Here is a 24879-nt window from a genome sequence, read left to right as displayed (position 1 = left end):
GAGAAACTACCAAGTTCTGGGACATGGACACCAGGGCTTGAGAGATGGCAGCCAGTGGGTTCTCTGGGGCTTGGGGGCCTTGAGAGCACTTAGGAGAAAAAGGAACTGCAGACATCCGCTGCCCCAGCTCTGGGCCTGCACAGGCAGAAGCACTCAGCCTCCAGGGTCAAGGGCAGTCAGCAAGGTGGGCCTGCCGGGAGGGGCAGGAAGCTACCACCGTGTCTCAGGGAAGGTTTGGGGTTATCACAAAGACCCTGTTCTTCTCTTAATGACAAGGGACAAGTTACCACGCCACTGAGTTTCCTCATCTGAAAATGAGGCTGACAGTGCCTCTCAGAGCTGACCAAGGACTCAAGAGGTTGACACGTGGAAGTCACCAACAGCCACCTCGTCTGATCTCACCTGTGCACAGCCTGCAGAATAACCAAATCCTAACACCTCACTGTCACCCCCGGATCACGTGAGAGAACTCAGGTCACAGGTCACAGGGCAGCTGCTGCCCCAGTGACCATGCTAAAAAGGCCGGGCATCAGGGGACTGTGGCACGTCTCCTCTCAAAACCCACCCTGTCCCAACTCGTGACACTCAGGGCTACAGAGAGGGCCCAAGGAGCTCAAGGAGCCCAGGAGCCCGGGGAGGAGGAAGAGAAGCAGCCACCCACCTGATGACACAATTGCCACGGTTGGACGCAAAGATGACAATGGGGGCGATGGAAGATTCCAGAGCGCGGTGCAGGTAGGTGAAGCACTCGATGTCCAGCATGTGGACCTCGTCGACAAACAGCACGCCCGGGACCAGCTCAGCAATGCCCTGGTCAATGTACTTGTTCACCACCTTGTTGATCTCGCCTCGAAGTTTGTCTGGGAGACAGCAGGACGGGCTCAGTGAGCCCCGGCACAAGAGCTGCTTTTCTCCTCTCCTCTCCCCTCCCTATCCAACCCAAAGCCAACCCTGTGGGCTGGGTTCCTACTAGCAAGGTAGCCCTGGGTGCCATCTGTCCCCATCCCAGACTTCAGTGTCACCACCTGGAAATAGGGATAATCCCATCTGAAGGTCAGAGTTGGCAGGCTTCCCTGAAAACCAGTTTGCTTAAGTCTGCAAAGTGGCTTTGACAGTGTTTTGCACAGGACAGCCTTCCTGCCTTGCCTTGCCTCGCCTCGCCTGCTTCCACAGGACCTGGCCTGTCACACTCCCTACCTTACCTCATTATCTCCCAGCACCCCATCTGGCTCCAGGCCTGATCCTGACTCTAGGTGGGGAGCCCCATGAAATGGGTTTTCATATGCAAATTTCCCTGTTCCTAGCCCAGTGTGACAAAGCCCAGGTTAATTAACTTTCAATCAAGTGCAGCCAGAATCCTCTGGGGAGGAGGCCTGGAGAGGTGAGGGCTCTGAAGAAAAGAGGGAGGAGGCCCTCAAATTACATAACCCATTTCAGGTCACAGCCCGCATTTTCCAAGGCAGCTCCTTTGCCGTCACCCGGAGGGAGCTGTTCACAAAGACACAACAGGAAGATCTGATGCAGTGGCAGCTACCAGGCCCTCAGCAGGGACTGTCACAGGGGATGCACACTCCCTGTGCGGAAGCCATCCACTGCTCCTGCACACTCACAAAAGGTCCCCGGCTAGTCTCAAGGTAACAGTGGCTTTAATGTTCAGCCAACATTTTTAGGTGACAGACAGAAGAGGAGAGGGTCACTAAGGCCCACCCTGGAGCAGGTGTTCACTGCGGAGCCTGGCAGGGCCCAGAAGTTGGCAGAGGGTGGAGCAGGGAGGAAGGGGGCCTCATGCATCTAGGACCTCAAAGGGACCAGAAACTAGGATGGCCTCAGGGCCTGAGAACACCATGGCTGACGGCTCCAACTCTGGGGAAGACAGTGCTGCAGGAGGCGCGGGCAGGTCATGGTGCCCTCCTGGGGCCACAGCGTGCAGCAGAACCCAGGTCCTGCCCATCCCTACCCGCCCAGCCGGCCTGCTCCAGGCTGCCCGACCTGTGATTTCTGTCTTCTTCGGCTTCATCAGCTGGCCCATCATTGACAGGATGTCCTGGCCGCCCTGTGGAAAAAAGATGGGAGTCAGCCTCACTCCTTGTCTCCTGCAAGTCCCTAAGGTCAGCTCAAGGATCCTGTGGTGTAGACACCATCACGCCTCCGCTGGGAGGCTTGAGGAGCCACCAGACTCAGAGAAAAGTTTAGCAGTGCCAAGACTGTAAGACTCAAATGCATTTCATGGGAAGCAGAAGCCAGCTCTCTCCTAATCCTTCCCCTTGATTAGTTACACAGGACCCTGAATGCTTCCCTGAACACTCACGAGCTCTGTTATGACTCTGGGCCTTGTGTATTCCAGGCCAGGTGCCAGGAATGGTACCCTCTTTCCTGGGACACTCCAGTCCTCCACCAACAGTCAGGCTGAATGCCCTCTGGGCTCATGTCCCTGCCCAACGCTCCTGCATGGGACTGTCAGTCAGTGTGAAGCCTCGTCTTAATCCTGTCCCATATCCTCTCTTAGACTCAGTCGAGGGGCCCCTGCAGGACAGCTGCCGTCAGGACCAGCTTATTATCCACCTGCATCCTCCCACCAGCTCCCATCAGAGCAGTGATCATCTGATGGTCACAGGCCCCCAGGACACAGAGGCGGGTCACCAAATGCTGAACAGCTAAGGAAGCAAATGTTTCCTGGGTACTCACATCTGACCCCAAACAGCCCTGCACTCGAGGAAGTAGCACAAGATCACTGAGGCCCAAATCAGCCACCTAGCTAATGACAGGGCTCCGGGCTTTTCCTTCTCAGCCCAGAGACTTCTGGGGTCAGCTGGGAGACACAGTCCTACCTCCCCAGGGGACCGACCTGCTGGCCCACAGCAGGTGCCAGCAGCCTGGGACCAAAGCTCTAAGGTTCAGATTTCAAGTCCGAAAACCCATCAGGCCTTCCCTGCTAGTAAAGAGATGGTCTCTTAGGATGAAGGTGAAATCAAACTGAAAGGCCACCATCAGGGAGCAGTTGTGCTTTGCTGCTTTTAGTCACATATTTCCCAGAACTGTCACAGGTGACACACTTTCCTACATTTCTTGTCCAGAGGTACACACAACAGTTCCAACGCAAAGCCAAAAATCTGGGGATTTCGCTCAGCAGCAGAGGCAGAGATGCAGCTCTGTCAGGCTTTCTGAAATCCTGTAAAGGGCCTGAGAGCACTCCTGACCTCCACCAGGAACACCCAGAGCAGCCGGCCTTGAGCCCACTGCTGGAGAGAAGTCATGAGGCCACTGGCTGGCAAGCTCAGGGCCAGAGGCTTGGCTGGGACAGGAACAATGCACATGAAATCATCTGTGACTTGTGCATTTGAATTGGAACAAAGGAGCCCTGAGTAGCTCATGTCGATGTTAATTGCTGAACATCACACACAGAAAAGGCCCGCCTGCCTCCCAAAGTGGCAGCGAGACCCTGACAGTTCATTCCCAGAGCTTCAGCGTGGTCCACACATAAAAGCCCCAAGTGCCAGTCAACCGGGCAGCGAGCAAGCCAGCGCGTGTACCTGGGGCCGTGCGTTGGCCACATCCAAGTCATGCAAGGTCACATCCTGGATAATTTCCTTCTTCTTGTGCACGTCCCCCTTTGGCAAGGGCACATACTCTTCTGCCTCAAGGTCGAATTCTGTGGCATAGGTGTCACACCTGCCTTGCCTCTGCAGAAAAAAATATGAGTCCCCATGAGCTTCCACTGCCAAGTCCCCAAATGGCACAGTGCTAAGTGAGATAAAGGTCTCAGTTCCCAGCAGCAGGCCCAACAGCCTCCTTGACAAACTCCACATACGCCCCTCACCCCTGCTGCCAGGAGAAGCCAGCTATCTGCTCATCACCGGGCTCCAAAAACCCAGTTGAGAAACACCTGATACCTTCTCCAAGCATCTCTCCCCTCTTTCTTTTAACTGTATGCAATTCCTGATAAAGGGCAAATCCAGTAGATTAACTGGAGACAGAGGGAGCCGCTCAGACTGCTTTGTAGGTGGGTGATTTATCGTATGATATGAAGTATTATGCTCATCCATTAAACAGTGAGCAAACTGTAAGGACGCTGGGAATCAGACAGAGAAGAATGCCAACTAACGCAGCATTCTTCCCCACATGCATATATCTCGGGAAGAAAATACCAAAGCGATAAAAGGAAGATTAAATGCACTGCACATTTCAATTTGAAAATGACTAAAGTTGTTTTGGTTTCTTACCCCATGGTCCCCCTCTAAGCAGGTTTTAGTATTTTTCTAACAGACTGTCTGTGTTCATCATGAGAAGGTTAAAGGATGCGGATGAAGGGAAGTGAAGTTTATTCTGCATGAGGGGCAGCTGCTGACCTTCACTCCACACTGCACCAATGCCAGCCCCCACATCCGAGCCCAGGGCAAGGACCCCTTGTCACCCAGGCTCCTCCTGCAGACACAGCAGGTGGGTGCTGGCAGTGTTACCTTCACAGCCCCGCTGTTGGCTTCAATGTAAATCACATCTCCGGCCTCCACTCGCTCTTTCTGCAAACTTTCAAAGATGCTGGGGTCCAGCTGAAACAAAAGGAGGAGACTGAAAGAGCTGCGGTGTGTACTCTATTTCCTTCTGAGGGCTTCCAGGGAGCTTTCTGTGAGAGCCTGGCAGCCCATGCCTGTGTGGAGCACGTCTCGGCATTTGGGAAACTGGAGCCTGGTGTGGACTGAGCAGACAGGTACGAGAGGCCCAGGGACCCTGCTTTCCTTCTTCCCCCACTGGAGAGGCTGGAAACTGGCAGAAGGGCTATTCTTGGTTTGGCTGTGTTGCAGTGCTATGGGTCAAACCCAGGGCTTCCAACTAAGCTACATCCCTACCCTTTTGTATTTTTAATTTTTACAAAATGCTCTCACTCAGTTGCTAAGTTGCCCAGGCTGTGCTTGAACTTATGATCCTACCTCAAGCCTCTTAGAGGGTTGGGATTACAGGTGTGTGCCACCACAACCAGTTAACAGAGGGTTTTTAAAGAAGGCTCTGGCTGCCTTTAGAGGGACCACACCGCTCACAGGTCCCTGCCTGCACCCTCTGGCGAGCACTGTCTGCTCCCCCTGGCTCTGCCCACCCAGGGTGGTAGGGGAACTTTCCCTGGTGAGGCACCTGCTAGCCGTGTGACAGTCTCTGGGCAATGGTGCTCAAAAAGGCTCTCCGCCCTAGCCTCCTCATCCACAGAGCAGCACCAGGTGCAACCCCAGGTGGGCGCAGTCCAAAGGGAAGGGTGTGCCTGCATCCTCTCAGCCAGGACCAGCAGCCTCAGCGCTTAAACTGGGGGCTGCTGCTTTCCCAGGTCACCTAGAGCATGGCCCCGGGAGCAGCCTCCTTGCTAAGAACCCAGCATTTACCGCAGGTTTCTCTAGGTTAAACTTCAAGGAGAGCTCTATTATATAATTGGGCTGTGGTAGAAAACACTTGGGCTCTGCCCCAAACAAAATTAATGAATAAAACCCAAGGCTGGTGAAAGAAGCCAGACACGGAACACACTGCGTAATTCTACTTGATGAAACGTCCCCCAGAAAGGCCAATCCATAGGAAAGAAAGTAGATCAGTGGTTGCCCAGGGCTAAGGCTGGGAAAGGCAGTGCCTATTAGTGGAAGCAGGCTTCTTCTGGGGGTGGAGAAAACCTTCCAAAATTAGATTGTGGTGATGGGCGTATGACTGTGTGAGTAATTTAACATTCCCTAAAATGCACGCTTAAAATGCGCAAATTACACATAAAATTGTGTCTCAACAGAGCTGTTCCAAAGCCACTGCCCAGCAGCAGACCCCCAGGCCCGCCTTTGGCTGGCTATGCTGCTGCGGGGACAATGCCGAGGGTCCCCAGAGCAGGCGCCAGGAGGGTGGGCAGGACACTAATGCCAGTCTGAGTCCCAGAAGCCATTTGCAACTCAAATACCCACTGAGCATTCTGAGGTCCTTCTCTCCAGATACCCTGTACATATGCTAAAAGTACCCAGAAGTATTCATTTTTGAAGAAAAATGTATTATCTCCCATTATTTTCTTAAAGAAACTATGCAAAGCAGCTAAAATTTAAACTGCACACCTTATTTTCTCTAGATGTCATTGATGAGTATATATTTTTCTTTTCTGACTCAAACATTTTTTTTCCTTTTTAGGTTTTTTGAGACAAGATCTCACTATGAAAAAAAAAAAAGATCTCACTATGTAGTTTCAGGCCAGCCTTGAACTTACTATGTAGCCCAGACGGGCCTCAAACTTGCAGCAATCCTCCTGCCTCAGCCTTCTGAGTGCTGGGATTACAGGTGTGAGCCACTGGGCCCACTGCCTCAAGCACTTTTATATCAGCTGATTTCCCAAATGAACTGACTGAAGAGGTAAAGACTGAAAGCCAGCATATCCTACTAAGGGATCTAATTAATGCCTGTCGGAGTAATGAGAAGGAGGTGTAAAAGATGTGCAAGGCTGGCTCCTGAGACCCCGCAGGAGAAGAAAAACGGCCCTCTGAGCAAGTGACATTTTTATGATCTCCATAAAGTAGTGACCAAGAAACAACCTTACAGAATCAGAGAACCATAAAATCACACCACAGAGTAAAGATGGAAAAATTATATGGTCAATCTAGTGCAGTTTATAGATGAGAAAACTGAGTCCCAGAGAGCACGGATGACTTCCAGAGGTCACATGGCAGGCAGATGGCCCTGGGCTTGAACCAGCTGTGCCACCGCAAGGTGACTTTCACCCGTGAGCCTCGGTCCCTCACCTGTGGACAAAGGAATGAGATACACACGTACACACGCATAAAGTTATACATGACAATATGTGGAAACTTCATTGAAGCTCTTAGCCCAGGGCTTGGCACACAGAATAAATAAGATAAACTGATAATGTCATGTATTAATAGTAATAATAATAGGGCCAGGGATTTAGCTCAGCGGTTTTGGCGCCTGCTACGCAAGCGCAAGGACCCGAGTTCGATCCCCGGTACCAAAAAAAAAAAAAGTAATAATAATAATAATAAGCAGTCTGCAGTCTCGATCACCCCATTGCTCTCTCTACTGAAGGCTCTCATCATAACGGTAAAGCTCCCACTCCACGTTACACTTTCTGCCCTCCTAACTGAGGTAAGCAATCCTTACTCCTAGTTACCAGGTGAAGGTGCATCACTCAGAGATGAAGTCGCTTGCCCAATGCCACATTTCTGTAGCCCCTGATCTGGGATCCCCACAAGACTCTGATGCCAAAGGTCATGCTGGTCCCCAGGCACCTGCTGCCCATGTCCCAAAGGTTTGTGGGACAGGTGCTGAGGAGGGTCCCTGACAGCTCTCAGCGTCACCTCTCCACAGAGCCCTGACTCAGGTTTCTAGGCCAGCACATGAGCAACTACAGTCAGGAGCCTACGGAGGTCCCCCAAGAGCTGTGCGCCCCATGATCACATCACCATCAGCACCATGCCACTGCTTTCTGTGCATGTGAGCAACAGAAACTGAGAAAACTAGGGCCCAGGCTCAGAGGAAGGCCCAAGCCTCCAGCCATGTCGTAAGACAGGGTACAGGTTGGCAGAGGTGACTCCTTGGTTTAACAGCCAGGTAATGCTTTATCATACACACATGATTTCCTAGGAGTGAATAAGAAAGGTCAGCCATAGGGAGGTTGGGGGGGCACACAAATGCCTGTAATCCCAGGCCACTCAGGAGGCTGAGGCAGGAGGATCACAAGTTCAAACCCAGTATGGGCAACTTAGTGAGATACTGCCTCAAAAAGCAAACAAACTAAGAGCTATCTTCATTAAGTTCTCCTGTGTCCAAGCCCTCCACTGGGTACCGCTTTATACACATACAACCCTCCAACTGCCCTGTGACCCACAGAGCACAGGCGAGGCACCCGGGACCATCAGGTCACACCGTCTGCTGAAAGCCACACAGTGCTGGGAGGCTCAAGAGAACACAGCCCTCAGACGGCACTCACCTTCAGCTGCTTGGTGCCTTTGGCGGTCTTGAGTCCTATGATCACGTGGCTGATGGTTTTGCCATACCCTCCCATGGGGTTCTCAGTCTCACACGGTGTTAGCTCGGTCACTTCTCCTTCATAGACCTCCTTGGTCTCCTTTATCCGAAGCCCTGGAAGGGATGCAGATGGGCCACGGTGAGCAGCGAAGCCCTCCCCACACAATCAATCCAGCAATAGGTCTCTTATAACCTCCTTAGCCCAAAACTTCCATATCACAGGGAACGACAAATCCACCTTAAGAACGATGCACTGGAGGTGCAGCCCAATGGTGAGTGCTCTCCAGGTGTGCGCAAGGCCTGGTTTCCATTCCCAGCACCGCAAAAATAAAGAAACAGATAAAGTGGTGTAACTTCAAGGGTGTCACCATGGGCAGAAAAGCAATTTTATTTCAGCTTTTAAAGGAACTTTCTAGGTTCAATGCCAGAGAAGTTATGATTCTCAAAACTGCCCCAGACCTCAGAGGATGAGATGTAGCATTAGCTGCTCACCTAGTCTCCATCCGCACAGCAGGTGACTCCATTGGTCAGTGACACCAAAGGCGCCACCTTCCTCCCTGAGTTTCCAGGCATGGACACGGACACGAGAGCCAGCAAGGCTCGTGCCCAGAGGTGACACTGCATTAGCCGGCATGGGCTCTGGCTGAGTACGCTCCACCCCAGAACAAATGCACTGAGCCCAGGTCACGTCTGCACTGCAGTTCTGTGGTTCCCCCTAGGCACGACAGCAGCACCTGTCCCCAAAGCAACAGCACTTAGTTTTTGCACCAGAATATGGTAAATGAAGGAAATTTCTCCCCTCATTCTAAACATCGCCCTTATTAGTTGTTTAAGATATGTCTGTTGGTTATCCAAGAACTGTGGTCTCCACTCTTTTTTTTGTACACTGTCTTTGCTGCCCAAAGCCCTGGGCAGCTGCCTGCAGACTCAGTGTAAGACGCATCCCCTCTAGGAAGCTCCCTCACTCTCCTTCTCCACACTGACCTCCCAGAGACCTGCAAGTCCACGGCATGGGGACACTGTGATGCCATGACATATGACCCTGGCCACTTCCCGCAGACTGTCCATACCACAGCCCAGAGCCTAGCAGCATGTGGCAGGCACACAGGAAAGAGCGAATGAAGTCACACAAGGCAGGGTGCTGTCACTCAGCACCCTAGCACCAGGGAAACACACCTGCTGACACTTCCACATGGCCCACATACAGCCCAAGGGCTCTAGGGAGGTGGCCAAAGGACACAGAAATCCCAGTCTCAACACTCAGTGAAAGCCTGGCCCTGCCAGACTAAACCTCCTCATCCCTCCATTATACCCCTAGCATCATGTTAAAATGAGAAGACAGGGAACAGGGTCCTCCTACCACAGCAGCCCTAAATCACTGGTAATTGAAGCTGTCCAACAGGAAGGCAAAAGCACATCACTGAACACTGCTCTGAACACACACATCACACTCACTTCACACACACATGCTCACACGCATGCACAGACCCACTCTCCATAACCCCAAGTCCAGGTCAAGGAAAGGAACGGCTTCCTCTGAGGCTACACCAAGCCACAAATGAGTTAGCAACATTAAGTTTATTCTCAAAAGATTCTGCACACTCATCAGCAAGCCACGCGACACCCTCGTGCCGCCAGCACTTCTTGGGCCGCACTGAACACATGTGAACTAGAAGATGTACATTGGAGGGGCCCCAACTTGTAGGCAAGCTGGCAGACCACACCCACACGTTAGCGTACAGACCTCTCCTGGCAGGGGCCTCTTCATCCACCCTGGAACCTCTGAGCATCAAGGACTGCAGGAGGGGCCTGCAGCTCAGCCCTGCGACACTGCCAGGGTGAGTGCCCAGCTCTATCTCACAGCAGGAAGAGGCCCTTTCCTGCCCCGTGATAGACCCGGGGTTCTGGCCATGGGAACAGGGCTACTTCCTGGGCCAAACCTAGGGCCACAGCTCTCAACCTCCACAACCTTGCTCTGTCCTTTGCCCCCTCCCAGTTGGCATGTGCCCACTGACCTCTCCGGTCCCTTCTGCCAGCCCGTCGTGGCTGTGACTCCCACCACCATCTCATTTATACTGTGTCCTCACAGGGAAAAAGAGAGACGCATGCCAACCAATCTATTATATATATGCTTGTTTGTGTCTTGATTCAAACAATGAGTCTCTAAATACACTATGCCACTCGTAAGACAATGGAAAGCCAGGTGCGGTGGTGCACACTGTAATCCCAGTACTCAGGAGGCTGAAGCAGGAAGATTAAACACTTGAGTCCCATCTGGGCAACTTAGCAAAAGTCTACCTCAAATTTTTAAAAATGTAAAGAGGGTTGGGGCTGTAGATCAGTGAGAAGGACCTGGCTTCAATCCCCAGCATGGCATAAATAAATAAAGCCCATCCCTCACTTGGGGCAGCAGAGATGGTGATCCCAAGTGGACGAAGAGGTGCTCAGGGGTACAGCGACATTCTGACCTTCCTTCTCAAGTGGGTGTTGGTTCCCTGGGTCCTCACTTGATGGGAACCCACTAGGCTACCCACCACACTCTGTGCACTTGTCTGTATTCTGCACAAGGTTACTAAGTTGAGTTAGAAGAAACAAGTAAGCAAGCAACATTGCGAGCCCTGGTGAAGGAGGAACACGGATGGCTTAGGTTAAGGACACTGCTCTCAGTCTCTGCTGGGCCCTGGCTGCAGTGCTCAATCTTCAGACCTACCCAAGGGGCATCTACCACTCCATGCCCCATGAGTCTTGGGTTTGGGTTACCATCATTCTCATCTCACAGTTCCCCAGCAGATCCCAAAGTCTACCCAAAGGGAGAAGCCCTTACCTAAAGAATAATGAAGAACTCTGTTCTACACACACACACACACACACACACACACACACACACGCACACACACTGGGAGAGACAGACGCTGCTCCAGATGGCGGGACGCCCTGATGTGGTTCTGGTGTCCCCACCACCAAGCTGTCTCTGTCCTGATACGGAAACGTCCCGCAGGGTGCCAGGCACTCCCAGGCACTTCCCACTTCACCTGCACTTTATCTCATCGCGCACTGGGCGCCTTCTTTCCCCTAGAAACCCAATAGGGACAGAGACGCTCAGATAGTCAGGGGGAGGAAAAGTTTCTTCCATCTGATAACTGCAAGTGGAGGTTTTGGAATAGTCCCAAAAGAGAGGACAGGTTTCATTTCTGCTTTACCAAGTACTGAGTTCCTAAGGAGCAAGACAAAAATATTCCAAACAACATGAATCTTTGCAAATAGAAGATTGTGACCAACTTGGAAAATTACTTACTTTTAAAGGGAACTTTAGTTTTTGAAAAAAAAAATCAAACCTTTGACAGCCCAGAGAGATAAATTCTTCCACTGGAATGCTCACCTATATCTGACATGAGCCTCTGGCGGGAAGAAAGGCATTCCCGTCTCTCATTAGCCCCGCATTTGTTTAGAAGTTGCTCTGTGCTGACAAGTGGCCCGGACGCTGCCGGAGGACAATGGGGCCGGCTGTTAGCCAGGAAAGGGGCCGAGCCGGTGCTATCTCTGGCAACGACAACACAAATGACACAGGTTTCATCTGCTGGCTCGGGTTTCTAAATCCCTGACAGGGACCTTCATCATGTCAAGGAAATGGCACAGACTTCTGGCGTTTCATTTCTGGTGGGCTCCCGCTTCCTCCCGCCCCTGCCCACTGCACAGGAATTCAAAGGAAGGGAGGTGGGAGCGGTCAGCGGCTGCCCTTTTATACTGTGGCGAGGTCAAGAAATTCCTCTTCACCTTGCTGCCATCAAAAGAATTGTACCATCCCTTCCCCTCAAAAGCAGCAAATCACAGCCAAAATGCCAAGGTCACTTACATCAGAAAGCATTTAAGCTACCTTTAAGCAAACCAAACACAGGCGCCCATCTGAAGGCCAGTTTTGTTAGATTTCATCACTGCCTGAAAATTAGTTTCTAAATAAATAAATTTTTTAAAGTATCCAGATATTCAAATCAGTCGCAACAGCTTATTGTTCACATCATTAAAGACAAGATTGATAAAAACACTGGCACACATTGAAATCAGAAAGTCAGCTGGGGAAAGTGGCCACATACCTGTGGGTCCAGCACCACACCAGCACTGCCTCAAAAAAAGACAGAGAAAAGGGGGCTGGGATTTAGCTCAGCGGTTTCGCCGCCTGCTGCACAAGCGCAAGGACCCGAGTTTGATCCCCGGTACCAAAAAAAAAAAACCAGAGAAAAGAAACAAAAAGTACTCAGAGAGATTTCAAATCTTTTTGTATTTTTTCTTTTTTTTTTGGTACTGGGGATTGAACTCGGGACTTCCCGCTTGCAAGGCAGGCAGCAGAACCACTGAGCTAAATCCCCGGCAAACTAAAGCTGTTATAGTCTTTTTTTTTTTTGGTACTGGGGATCGAACTCAGGACCTTGCACTTGCGAGGCAGGTGGTGGCACCACTGTGCTAAATCCCTGGCCCTGTATTTTTTCTTTTTTTGAGACAGGGTCTCACTATATAGCCCAGGCTGGCCTTGAACTAGCAGCAATCCCCTGCCTCGGCCTCCCGAGTCCTGCTGATTTTAAACCTTAGGCAGTCCCGAGCCATCTCTACTGCTACTCCAGGTTAAGAGAATTCAAGGAATACAATACATAGAATAATGTGGGCTGAAGCTGACAGACATAATGTTGAGTTAAAGCCAAACACGAAGAACACACACAGAGTGGTTCCATTCAGACCAAGTGTGAAGGGTTCACAAGATGACGATGACCCTGTATGAATTCCCCATCACCACACACCTGGCAGAGAGGGCTGCGACCAGGGAGGGTGCTGACGTCGAGGCTGTTGGCTGTGCTCTGTGCTTTGAGCTGCATGGTGACTGCATCAACGTTTACTTCATAACTAGCTAGTGTTTCATGTGCTTTTTAGGTATTTGCTACACTTGAGCTTATCAGACAGCAAAAGCAAAATTCCTACTTGAATACTGGGCAGTTTTTAAAGAAAGCCCACATCCCAAGTGACATCACTCTTACTGGTATGGGCAGTTCACCATCTCTGGTCACGACAGCAGCCTCACATGTGCGAGGCCTGGGCTCCATCCCCAACACCATGAAACAGGGCGCAAGGAGTGGGGTGCACATCTAATGCTCACAGGGACCTGGCGGGGAAATAAAGAGGCAATTGCAGGGCTGGGGAGGGAGGGAGGAAGGGTACCTGCCAGGCCGTATCTGTGGGGCCACGGGGCATGGCCGCATCCTCCAGAGGCCAGAAGTGGGGCACGTGACATCACCCAGTGCCCATAGACTGATGGTGTTCTCATTTTGAAGATGTGTGCAGGCCCACGACTTGGGTCTGTCGCCACACACAATCTTCCCTAGGCTTCTCTGCTTCAGGGTCTACCTGCTTCTCTCCCTGTGCAGGAAAACCTCACTGGGTACACACTCTGCACGAGGAACTGGGGCTATGGACACGAACATGGGCCCTGCACCCTGGCAGCCGCAGCTCCTACCTGTGCTTTCCCCTCTCTCAAAGTAGTCCAACCTGCGATCTCCCTGTTTCCTTTCACTTCCAGCCCCACATCTAGCCCTTCAGGAACTCCTGCCAACCCTAACTCCATGCAAACAGATCTGGAAGCGCCTCCACTGTCAACACCCCAGACCACACTGCCACCACCGCCTGCTCGTGTTCTCCGTCCTCCGTCTACCCTCACCCTCCTGCCTGGTTCCGCACAATGATCTTGTCAGACTGAGGCCAGACCCCATGGGTACCGGGCCTCTCCAGCTGCTTTTCCAAAGCCCTACCGAAGTGAGACTTTACTAGTCTTAAGTTTTCATCATTTCCATGTTTTCTAGGAAGTTTCCACCTTCTGAATGCCGACCTTCGTTCCAGGACTGTAATGGGTACAGGCCCTGCCAGTGTCTCAACTGTGACCCCGCAGGTAGGCCCTAGAGACTGCACACATGTGTCCAGAGACGGGCCTGACATTTCCTGGGTGCCTTGTTTTGAAAAGCAAAAACTGAAGAAAACAAAAAACTAAACATCAGAACTTGAGACATTTCTAGCTAAATGGATGAACCTTGAGACCATACTCCTAAGTGAAATAAATAGGACACACATGTGTAAATACCACATTGTTTCTCTGGTGTGAGAAACAGAAGGGGAAATAAAGACTAAAATGTAAAACAGATATTGGGAAATGGGAAGAAAATGTTCAAATGAGAAGGGGAACAAGGGAGGAGAGAAGGAGAAAGGAAGGAAGGGACAAGGAAAAAAGGGAGAAAATAGAATGAATCTGGGATGGATTATTTCACTCAACTAATTTTTTCTTTCTTTTTTATTGGTATGCATATAGTACATAATGTCTACATTCCTTGCAGCGAGTCAGTACCTGTACATAACATATCCCAAAGGATGTTCCAAATATGGCTCTAGGCCCTTGGAGCTACATGAGTGAAATAAAAAGACAAAATTCTTTTTTTTTTTTTGTACCAGAGATCAAACTTGGGTCCTTGTGCTTGTGCAGCAGGCAGCGAAACCACTGAGCTAAATCCCCGGCCAAAAAGACAAAATTCTCAAAAAAACCCCAACCAAAACCCAAAAACTAAACATTCAGCTTAATAAAAGGACTTTGATGCAACTGTTAAGAGAGAAAGTTATTTTTATTAGCAGATCTGAGGGAAGTTAAGGGTTTGCCCAGCACTAGGCCAGCAGGAAAGGGGCTGAAAGGGTGACAATTCTCTCCTCACTGCAAATCTTCACTGCTCAGACCAGAGGAACCAGACAGGAGTGCTGCTATTTACCACCCAGGTCACTAGCAAGCTCTTTAACTTTCCGAGGCTTGTTTACCTTCTCTCTTCCTTTCTTTCTCTTTTCTCCTCTTACTAGCACTGCGGATAGAACCCAAGGGTACTCTATCAGAGCTACAGCCCTGGTGTATTTTATTTTGAGGCAGTTTCACTAAATTGCCCAGGCTGGCCTAGAACTCGGAATTCTCCTGCCTTAGCCTCTGGAGAAGCTGGGATTACAAATGTGAACCACCAGGCCTAGCCTGCTTTTCTTTGCAAACAAATGCAGACTGATACTCTCTGGTAAGGGAGCAAAAGCCTGGCACCACTCTGGAAGCCCCAGGCCAGATGAGGTGGCATCATAGGCACAGGGCTCTGCCAGTGTCCACATAGTGTCTCCTCTCTAAGAGGCTGCCTTGCCTGGCTCGTCACCGAGCACCAGAGCATTCTGGCAGTCTGGCACACGACAGCACTGGCTCAAGTCCCAACCTTTTCAGCAGACAGTTGTCTCTCAAAGCAGAAGATTGCTGCCAGGGAAATCGGATTTGTTCTTAAAAGGCCACTTTACAGCCACATTGGGAAAGGACTTGCTGGGCAGGAGCCCAATGCCTGTATATGCTAAGCACATGCTGTAGCCCTCAGTTACCTCCCAAGCTGAACTGTCTATCCTGACCACATCAAGAAGCCCAGCTCTATAACTGGGTAGCGCTCCAACTGCCGCAGCACCTCAATTTGAAAAGCTGCAAAGACAATGGCAATGTGCAGGGCAAGAACACATCACAGAGGGCATTTCCCCAGGACACAGTGGGAACCACTCCTCCACACCCATGGTACCCACCGATGGCCCTGCGGAAGTTCTCCATCAGCACCTCCGTCTTCTTTATCTCCGTCGAGTAGACCTCGCTCCCCACCATTGGGCAGAAAGGGACCTTACTCCCCAGCTCCTGAGCAATGGCCAGAGCTAGAGCCGTCTGTGAAAGACAAGAAGGACAACAGCCTGTTTCAGTCCTCAAGACATGGTGATTTGGAAACACATGCCAAAAGTTATTAACCAGGAAGGACCAAGTAGCTACTCCGTTAAGTTAAATTAACACCAATGGGCCTATTTTTCATACAGTCAGAGATGACCTTTGTGGACAGTCATTGTATACAATAAATGACAACACTGACCATCCCCATACTTACAAGTGGCCCTCAGGGAGCCCTACCCAGCAAAGGCCCACCCCTAAGTGCTTCCTACACCCTCACAGCCCAGAAAGTAGCTGCCACTCCACTCCCTATTGCAGGAAGAAGGAAACTGAGATAGGAACTAATGAACACAGCCAAGGCACCACGACCTAGGAGAAGGCAGAGCAGAGATAAAAACGCTGGCAGTAGGACTCTTCCAAAAGTGCCCCTCGCCGGGCAGGTGTGACGACACACATCTGTGATACCAGCACTCTCAAGGCTGAGGCAGGACTGAGGAGAGTTTGAGGCCAGCCTGGACTACTTAGCAAGACCTTGTCTCAAAGACACTTGCTCCTTCAACCTCACAACAGGGTCTGACCTGACCACCTGAAAGCTCAGGGTACCCCTGACCAGGGTCTCTGAGATTCTGCTTTCTGTTTTACAAATGCAAGAAACTGGTGCCAATTTACAACTCACTGGAAATCAGTAGTGAAGGAATAAACTGATTCCTGTTCCTTTTATGTATACGCTTCACAAAGAGTGGAGAGAGATGCGTTAGGGGACTGCTGGAGCTATGGGTTGGTCTGAACAAGTCACACTTGAACCTGCGCTGCAGTAAACTACAAACTGATGTCTGAGAATAACTGTGGCCGGCAGATGCTGAACAGAACCAGATGTGACTGGTGTCTGCTCAAATATCAAGAACAAAAGGCAAGGGCCAGGGATGTAGTTCAGTGGCGCCACGCCTGCCTGGCAAACACAAGGTCCTAAGTTCAATGGGGGTTGCGGGGGAGCAGGCACGAAAAGCAAACACTAAGGTTGGTACAGGACTGGGAGCCATGGCCTCTGAAGCCATTTCCACTTCTGCTCAACTCTGAAACCAGAGTGTAAGGAAGGGCGGCTCCCAGGTCCATAGCTAAGGCCAGCTCGCCACTCAGGAACAAGGTGAGCTCAAAGACAGTGTTCACAAACTGAGCCAGGCACAGTGGCACACACCTACAACTACAGCACTTGGGAGGCTGAGGCAGGAGGATTGCTGTGAGTTCAAGGCCAGCCTGGGCCACAGAGCAAGACCCTGTCTCAAAAAGAAACAAAACAAAAAACCCCCAAAATATTAAAACCTAAAAAGAAATAGAAATAAAAATTGGGCCAGGAAAGATTCCTCTTAGATTTTATTTTCGGTGCCCCTTTGGTGATAGTTTTGGCAGATGGTAGAGACTGGGAAGGCCCGGCATCCAGCAGCGAAAGAAGCTCTAGCCCCTGAGCCGAAAAACGGATTTCGGTCCTGACTGCCGCTATTTTCACTGTGAGCTTGGGCACTGGGCGAACCTCTTGTCCCCGGCTTCCTCCCTGTCCAGTGTGGTGTGAAGTGGCAGTCCAGACCCTAGGAACACACTACCTGCCTACAGACTGATCCTGAGTGGCCCCACAGCCCACAAGTGTTCTGAAACATGATCTGTGGCCACTCTTTGAACACCAGGAAAGTGAATGTGAGCACGCAGCCACTCAGCCCGACTGGAGGAATAGGAGGTCCAGCCACAGTGGGCACAGGCTCCTAGGCAGCAGCTGCTGCTGCAGCATGGCTCCCACCAGCACCTCAGGCCTGCACCAGCAGCCCGTGCAGGCCACTGTACCCTAGGCATCTCGGGTTTGCATTCATATGGCAAGAGAAATAGCAGGACTAGAGAGGCACAAGGAGAAGAGCAGCACAAACACCAGGACACCACCAGGCTGGGGGCTGGCCAGGCCCCTCCCACCTGGTCCCTCCACCTCCTCATCCTGGGTTCTATAGGCCCCAAATCCCACTCTCAGCTCCCAAGTTCAATGACAGTGACCATACCCAGTTCAGTGGCACGCCTGTGTCCTTCCACCTAACAGAGATGATCAGCATACTTGTATGACAATATGCCAAATACCTGGCTAAGGAACGCTCGCTCATGCCTGTCTAGTTTCCTACAGTACGGAACACTGTTACAATACCTACCCTTTCCATATTGTACTGTATAGCTCTCACTGAGCTTCCAACCAGCCCATGAACTTGATAGTCTAGTTTGTATTTTACAGATTAAGAAACTGAAGCTGGGCACGGTGGCACACACCTGTGACCCCAGCACTCAGGAGGCTGCGGCAGGAAGATCACTGAGAGTTTGAGGCCAGCCTGGACTATAAGCAAGACCCTGTCTCAATGTAAAAAAAAGAAACTGAAATGCACAAGTTACCAACTCACCCAAGGTCAAAGCTAGCAAATGGCAGAGCCAGGGTGCAAACCCTGATCTCCAAAGCCATTATTTCTTTGTGTCCACTCTACCAGGTGAGTCCCAAGTGGCACATAAAAAAGAGGCTGTTGCCAGAAGAAGCCTGAGGAAATTTGCTTTCAATCTCATCTGAACATCTCCTTTTCTAAAACTAAAATCATAATACCCTATTATGAACAGTGTGAAGTCCTTGGGAGTAGACAGTCCATAAGAACCATGCATTTGCACAGCAAGGTATGGTGGTGCACACCTACAATCTCGGCACTCAGAAGGCTGAGGCAGGAGGATCCCCCCCCCCCAGTAGAAGGCCAGCCTAGGATACATAAAGAGACCCTGTCTCAAAAAAAACAAAATAAAAAACAAAACAAAAAGCTAGAAAATCTGAGAGGCTGAAAAACAAAGAAGCCTAAAGGACAAGCTCTAGCCTGAGACTTCTCAGCCTTGGCCCAGATGCCATTTAGGTCCAGGCAGTTTCCTACTGCGGAACTGGCCCGGCGCTGGGCAGGACATCAGCAGCACTTTGGCCTCCGATGACTAAATGCCACTGCACCTGCGTGAGTCAAGACAAGTCAGGAGCACCCAGCCCAGACAGTGCAGGAGTGGGGGTAGAAGGGGACATGAAACTGCCCCAGTAGAAAAGCACCACAGTGGGAACCTCAACTAACTGGAATGCAGACTGCAGCGAGACAGAGAATGGGGAGGCAAAGAGAGGAGAGGTAAAGGCTGATGATTTTCCAGAACTGATCAGAGACAGAATACTGAGATCCAAGAAGTGCAAATAATCTCAGGTAGGAGAAATACAAATACATTGATCTGTTGTACACCATAGGAAGCACCAAAACCAAGCACCTCTCCAGAACATCCAGAAGGAAAAGTTGAAATCCTCCAAAAAAACTGTTTTCAGGTTTTTTGGTTTTTTGAGACAGGCTCTTGCTATGCAGCCCAGGCTGGCCTTGAACTCATGGTGATCCTCCTGCCTCAGCTTCCTGGGTGCTGGGATGACAGGTGTGTGCCTGGCTCTAAAGCCCATTTCTTCACAGCCCAGGCTCCACCTTCTGTACACAGAAGCCCTTCGGAAGAACAAGCAAAGCTCAGATGGGGCCGTTCCCCTCACAGACCCCAGCAAGCCACTCTGCGACCCTGCCTAGGCCTCCTCTTCCCGCAAGACCAAGTGCTTTCCAGCTCTGAGGGCAATCATCCAATCTCCACCTCCCCAGCTTCACCAGCCTCTGTGCCATCTCAGTTCAGATCCCAGCTGTGTTTCATACAGGTCAGCGAGCCCACAGGCATCACACTCAGCGGAGGCATTTTGTGCAGTCATGACTTCCTGTTGTTATGTCCTGAAAAGACTACAAACCCCTTAACAATAAAAGCCATGTCTCTAATTCTTTTTCTCTTTTTTCCTTCTCATCTCTCACACAGCCAAAATAGCAATGGGCAAAGCTAGCATTTTATTTCCCCTCAAATGAGATGTCACTGGAGATTTTCTGAAGGCCTACAGCAACAGAACACATTTCCAAAGCGAAGGAGGCTTGAAGGAGACAAAGGACAAATCCCAGAGACAATGAGACCCCTCTGAGGACCTGACTCTCAGCTGGAGGAAGGCCAGGGTAATTTTAAATTTAGAAGTACAGATTTCAGACACTCAGTTGTATTATTGCACATTAGTTTTTAAAACATACATACAACCAATCAGCTTAACAAAGACTAGTTGAGACATGAATCCAATTTGGCTTAGACATTGCAATCATTCTCCTGGGGAGCTGAAAAAATGAGAGACAGAGTACCTTGCCAGTTCCGGGAGGTCCTGCCAACAGGACAGCTCTTCCGGCCATTTTCTTGCTTTTGATTAATTCTACTATGACGCCGCATGCCTGCACAGGATGGAAAGAAATAGTCAGTATTAAAATGCTTCATGGGGAGATTCAGCCCCTGTCTACACAGCGAGCAGTCATCCAACCAAGCCCCAGGGCTGACCCTGCAGAAGCTGTTCTGGCCAGGTCAGGGACAGCAAAGGCACAGGAAGCCTTGAGCTCCAGCCCAGAGGAGACGGACACACAACATCACTACTGAGAAGAGGAAGGGTATACAAAGAGTGGGTGGCCAGAGAGTGACAGAGGCTGGTCTCTAGTTACATTTGATATGCGAGGCTGTAAGCAGGGCAAAAGAAATAAGGAGTTCAAAATACCCAGGGCTGGGCCAGGGATTTAGCTCAGTGGTTCTGGCGCCTGCCTCACAAGCGCAAGGTCCCGAGTTCAAGCCCTGGTACCAAAAAAATACCCAGGGCTGAGGTGAAGCTCAATGGTAAGAGCACTTGCTCAGCATGTGCGAGGCTCTAGGTTCCATCCTCAGCACTGCAACAAAACAAAACAACTCATACAACAACAAAAAGGCTGGGTGTGGCGGTGCACACCTATAATCCCAGCCCTCAGGAGGCTGGGGCAGGAGGATCACCATGAACCCAGGCCAGCCTGGGCTACACAGCAAGACTCTGCCTCAAAACAAAAAAACACAGCAGGAGTTTGGCATGTCCAAGAGACAGAAAGGCTGCAGTAACCATAGTGGAGAAAAGGAGAATGGGAAGACGAGCTTGAAAAGGTAGACAGGGTCAGAGTAAAGCTGTAGAATGGAAAGCCACTGAAAAGGTCTCAGACTGTGTGTCACACTGTGATTTCTACTTACAAGATTATCCTGGGTCCAGAGCTGTGAATCAGTAGTACAGCACTTGCCCAGCATGTCTAAGGCCCTGGGTTCTATCCCCAGCACCACAAAAAATAAAGCAATAAAAAGAAAAGACCATCCTCGCTGCTGTGTGAAAAATGGACCATAAAGTGGGCCATGGCAGCACACCCAAGCATGGTGGCACACGCCTGTAGTAATCCCAATAGTCAAGAGACAGAGAGAAAGAAAGGAAGAAAGAAACAACAAGGACTGTAGGGATGCAATGGGAGTAATAATTTTTAGCCTAGAGTATAGGGATAAGGCTCCACAAACCTCCTGAAATCAGAAACAAAACTGTGTGTATGCATTCATATGTACATTTCTCCAGGGAGAAGACCCAGAACTTTCATCAGACTCCCAAAGTAACCCGCTAAGGCTTAAGAGCCAATGATAGGGCTGGGGATTTAGCTCAATGGTTCTGCTGCCTGCCTCGCAAGCGCAAGGTCCCAAGTTTGATCCCCAGTACCCCCCTCAAAAATAAGTAAATAAAGGGCCAGGGATTTAGCTCAGTGGTTTCACCACCTGCTGCGCAAGCACAAGTACCCCGAGTTCGATCCCCGGTAGCAAATAAACAAACAAACAAATAAATAAATAAATAATAAATAAATAAAAATTTAAAAACCAATGATAGTCGGGCATAGTGGCACACAGCTGTAATCCTAGCACTCTTGGAAGCCTTGGCAGGAGAATCTTGGCAACTTAGTGAGACTTTATCTCAAAAAAAGTCTGACAATGTAGCTCAGTGCAAAAGTCCTGCATTTAAGAGTACACAAAGATGAAGAGGAAGAGAAGAAGGTGGACGAAGGGGAATGGGGTAAGGGGAAAGGGGAGGAGAAGAGAAGAATCTATGATAGACTACACTCGGCCATCAGTGGAATCTGTAAAGCAAATAGTGAACGTGAGGTTAAACCCGTGCCACCATCAGAACCACCGAATACCTTTTGAATCCTCAGGTCTCAATTACTTGGTCAGCTGTGTATTTTAAATGTATTCTAACTGGTTATTATACCAGTTACAGTACATATGCATAAACACACACACCTCAGATCCATAAATGGGTCACCAGTCTTAATATATCATAGAATACTGGACTACAAAAGACTGAGAAAGTCACACTTACTGACCACCTACAGCCCATTACTACCTAACACAAGATTTGGTAGACTGATTTAATAACCAAATGGGTGAGGATCTGAAAGATGCGTTCTCCTTGCATGAACCCAGGCCACAGGGTTGTCGCTGCCGAGGGACCACAATGCGCCCCAGTGACAGGAGGCTCCTGTGAAGGTGTCGCACACACCTCCTCCATCCTATCCCCATGGACTGTGAAGCACTTTGGTTCCACAAACAGTCCTCCAAAACGATGTGTTCAAGCAATGAGTCAGTGTTCTGTTCCATTTCTCCTTCACCTAGCAAAGACAGAGCCCTGAATAGCGCCTGCAAGACTTTCCCAGATAAAAGATCCTTTGCAGTCTCTCCATACAGTGACCCTCCTTGTCGGAGCTCTCTGTCTACTCCAAAAAGGGAGAAGAGACTTTCTATAATGCAGATATGTACTTGAATTTACAGACTGAGGCATCTTTCATTCATTCTAACTTCTCTCCAATGAGATATATTGTGAATTCTGACGTTTCAGACGAACTGGCAGAGCCTGTAAGATCACCAACTCTAACACCTTTATTTTTCTGATGAGGGTAGTGAGTAGTAGAGAGGCTGCTAATACGAACAGTCATATAAGAACCTGGAAGCAGAGATGGCTCAGGGCATATGGCACCAGAACTAAGAACATGGAGTCATGCAGACTGGAGTCTAAACATTGGCTCTACCACTTAGCAGCTGAGTGAACTCAGTCCTAGTTACCCAACCTCTGTGAGCTGTAACTACTTATCTGGACACAGGAGTTCATAATAGTGACATACTGGATAAAGGTTAAGGGCTCATGTGTACTCAGGTATGCAGTTTACTTTGAAATGTGAAAGCAGAGTAGAGATGGATAGATGAACAGTTATATAAGGTATACCCACACAGTAAAATGTTAACTGTGAAATTCAGATCCATGAGTATTTACTATAAAAGTGTTTCAGCCAGGCATGTGGTGCACCTCTGTAATCCCAGCACTTGGAAGGCTGAGGCAGGAGGGATCACTGCGATTTCAAGGCCAGTCTAAACTATACAGCAAGATCCTGACTTGAACAATCAAATTAAAAAAAGTATTTCAACTTTTGTATGTCTGAAAAATTATACAAAAGTGGAGGGGGGACAATTATGCTGGAAATGAAAAACAAGATAATGGAAACAGCTGGGTGTGATGGCACACACCTGTAATCCCTGCACTCGGGAGGCTGACAGGAGAATCATTGTGAGTTGAAAGTGGGCTGGCGGGGGAGGGGGGGCGGGGCGGGGGCGGCACACCGCCAGGTATTTAGCTCAGTGGTTCCTGCACCTGCCTCTCAAGTGCCAGGTCCTGAGTTCGATTCCCAGTATCAAAAAAAAAGAAAGTGGGCCTGGGCCACATAGTGAGTTCAAGACCAGTATGAACTACATAGCAAGACCCTGTCTCAAAAAAAAAAAAAAGGCCAGAGGCTTCTCTGGCCCTTTCTGTTAGTGCAGAGTTCTGTAGTTGCTAGGCCTCTCCAGAGGCCAAGGGCTACGGCTCTGAGACCAGAGCATAGCAAGCTCCTTCACGGCTGAGTATCATCTATCTAGAGCATTTGTGGGGGCCAGAATTGCATGAGTGCGAATCTCAGCTTTGTCAACATGCAATGAGTGCCAAGTGATGGGCGAGTGACCTCTCTCGCTCTCAATTTTTTCATCTGCAAAAAAATAATGTGGGGAGAAAGACTCGGCCACACAACAAAAGCAGACTCAATACAGACTGCCCCTCTCTGTAATTTCCACTTCTCTCCCTCAGCTCCCAGGTCCTGAGAACCAAAGTCAACTTTTTCAGCTCAGTCAATTCCCTATACAATAACCCCACAGCCTGCCACTGCATTCACAATGAAGTCCAATTCCCTTTACCAGGGCGACAAGGGCCCGTAGGAACGGATAAAACAATCGTTTGCGGGTGTGCCCGTATTTACTGTCTGTCTCTCCCCACGGTGGAATGCAGGATCTGGGAGAACAGGGGTCCTAGATATCTTGCTCCCGGGGGCTCCATCAATGAGAACCCCTGCGGGGCAGTCCACAGCGGTCCCAGTCCTCCAGTGGCGCCCCGCTCGCACCCGCCGCCGTCTCCACACCCCCGGGGAGGCCGAGGCGGAGACCCCGGCACGCAGCACACCCGCTCGCGCCCCCAACTCCTGGTCGCGGCCACACCTCTCTCGCGTTCTCCTGGCCCACGAGCCCCGAGGCTGCCTGCTTGGCCAGGCCGCTTTCGTCCAGCCCCAGACCCTTCACATGGCTGTGGGAGGCGATCCGCTGCGTCTTCGTGGTGCTCTTCACTTCCTCTATCTTCATTTTACAGGTGCTGGGAGCCGAAACCAGCGTGGAATACCAGGATCAAGTACCGCGCGCACTGCGCCGGGGTTACCATGCGGCCGTTACTAGGGCGTTACATAAAGTCCCGCCTCTATCGGCGCCCCATTGGTGGAAACGGGAACACCTCTGCTCTTCATTGGCTTATGGCTGTACCCATCATAGCTGCCGTGGGGGTCCCGCCCCCCCACTTCCGGCTGTGTACCGCGTTGGCTTCCCCCACAGCCGGCGCTTCCTGCTCAAGGGAGAAGCGCAGAGGGACAATGGGACTTGATAAACGGCCTGAGGCTGCGACCTGAGGCCAAGCCGGGTTCTTACTGGTGCCAGCCTTTCCGTTAACACGTGTGGACGTCATTACCTCGTTATAGCCTCCGTTTTGGAGATGAAGAAACTGAGGTTCAGAGCTTGAGCTTTGATTTTTGTTGTTGGTTTTTTTGTCTGTTTGAAACAGGGTCTCATAGTAGTCCAGGCTGGCCTGTAACTAGGGGAGATCCTCCTGC

At 50.4% G+C, this 24879-nt stretch overlaps 1 protein-coding gene across 1 annotated transcript in view; it reads right to left on the bottom strand.

Moving 5' to 3' along the window:
* Window positions 1–24466, bottom strand: part of Ruvbl1 (RuvB like AAA ATPase 1) — a 33034-nt gene extending 8568 nt beyond the window's left edge. Inside the window, exons 1-8 of the mRNA XM_004875150.3 lie at window positions 24221–24466; window positions 19972–20058; window positions 15601–15733; window positions 7949–8100; window positions 4458–4547; window positions 3531–3680; window positions 1990–2053; window positions 662–860 (exon numbers count right to left, since the gene is read on the bottom strand). Of these exons, the coding sequence (XP_004875207.1) occupies window positions 662–860; window positions 1990–2053; window positions 3531–3680; window positions 4458–4547; window positions 7949–8100; window positions 15601–15733; window positions 19972–20058; window positions 24221–24361 (1016 nt within the window). The 5' untranslated portion in view covers window positions 24362–24466. The remainder of the gene's footprint in view (window positions 1–661; window positions 861–1989; window positions 2054–3530; window positions 3681–4457; window positions 4548–7948; window positions 8101–15600; window positions 15734–19971; window positions 20059–24220) is intronic.
* Window positions 24467–24879: the final 413 nt, after the last annotated feature.

This window comes from Heterocephalus glaber, unplaced genomic scaffold, assembly GCF_053883595.1.
Source record: "Heterocephalus glaber isolate CG9 unplaced genomic scaffold, H.glaber_assembly_v1.0 deba00001645, whole genome shotgun sequence".
NCBI classification, from domain to species: domain Eukaryota; kingdom Metazoa; phylum Chordata; class Mammalia; order Rodentia; family Bathyergidae; genus Heterocephalus; species Heterocephalus glaber.
This window is presented reverse-complemented; position numbering and strand designations above follow the sequence as displayed.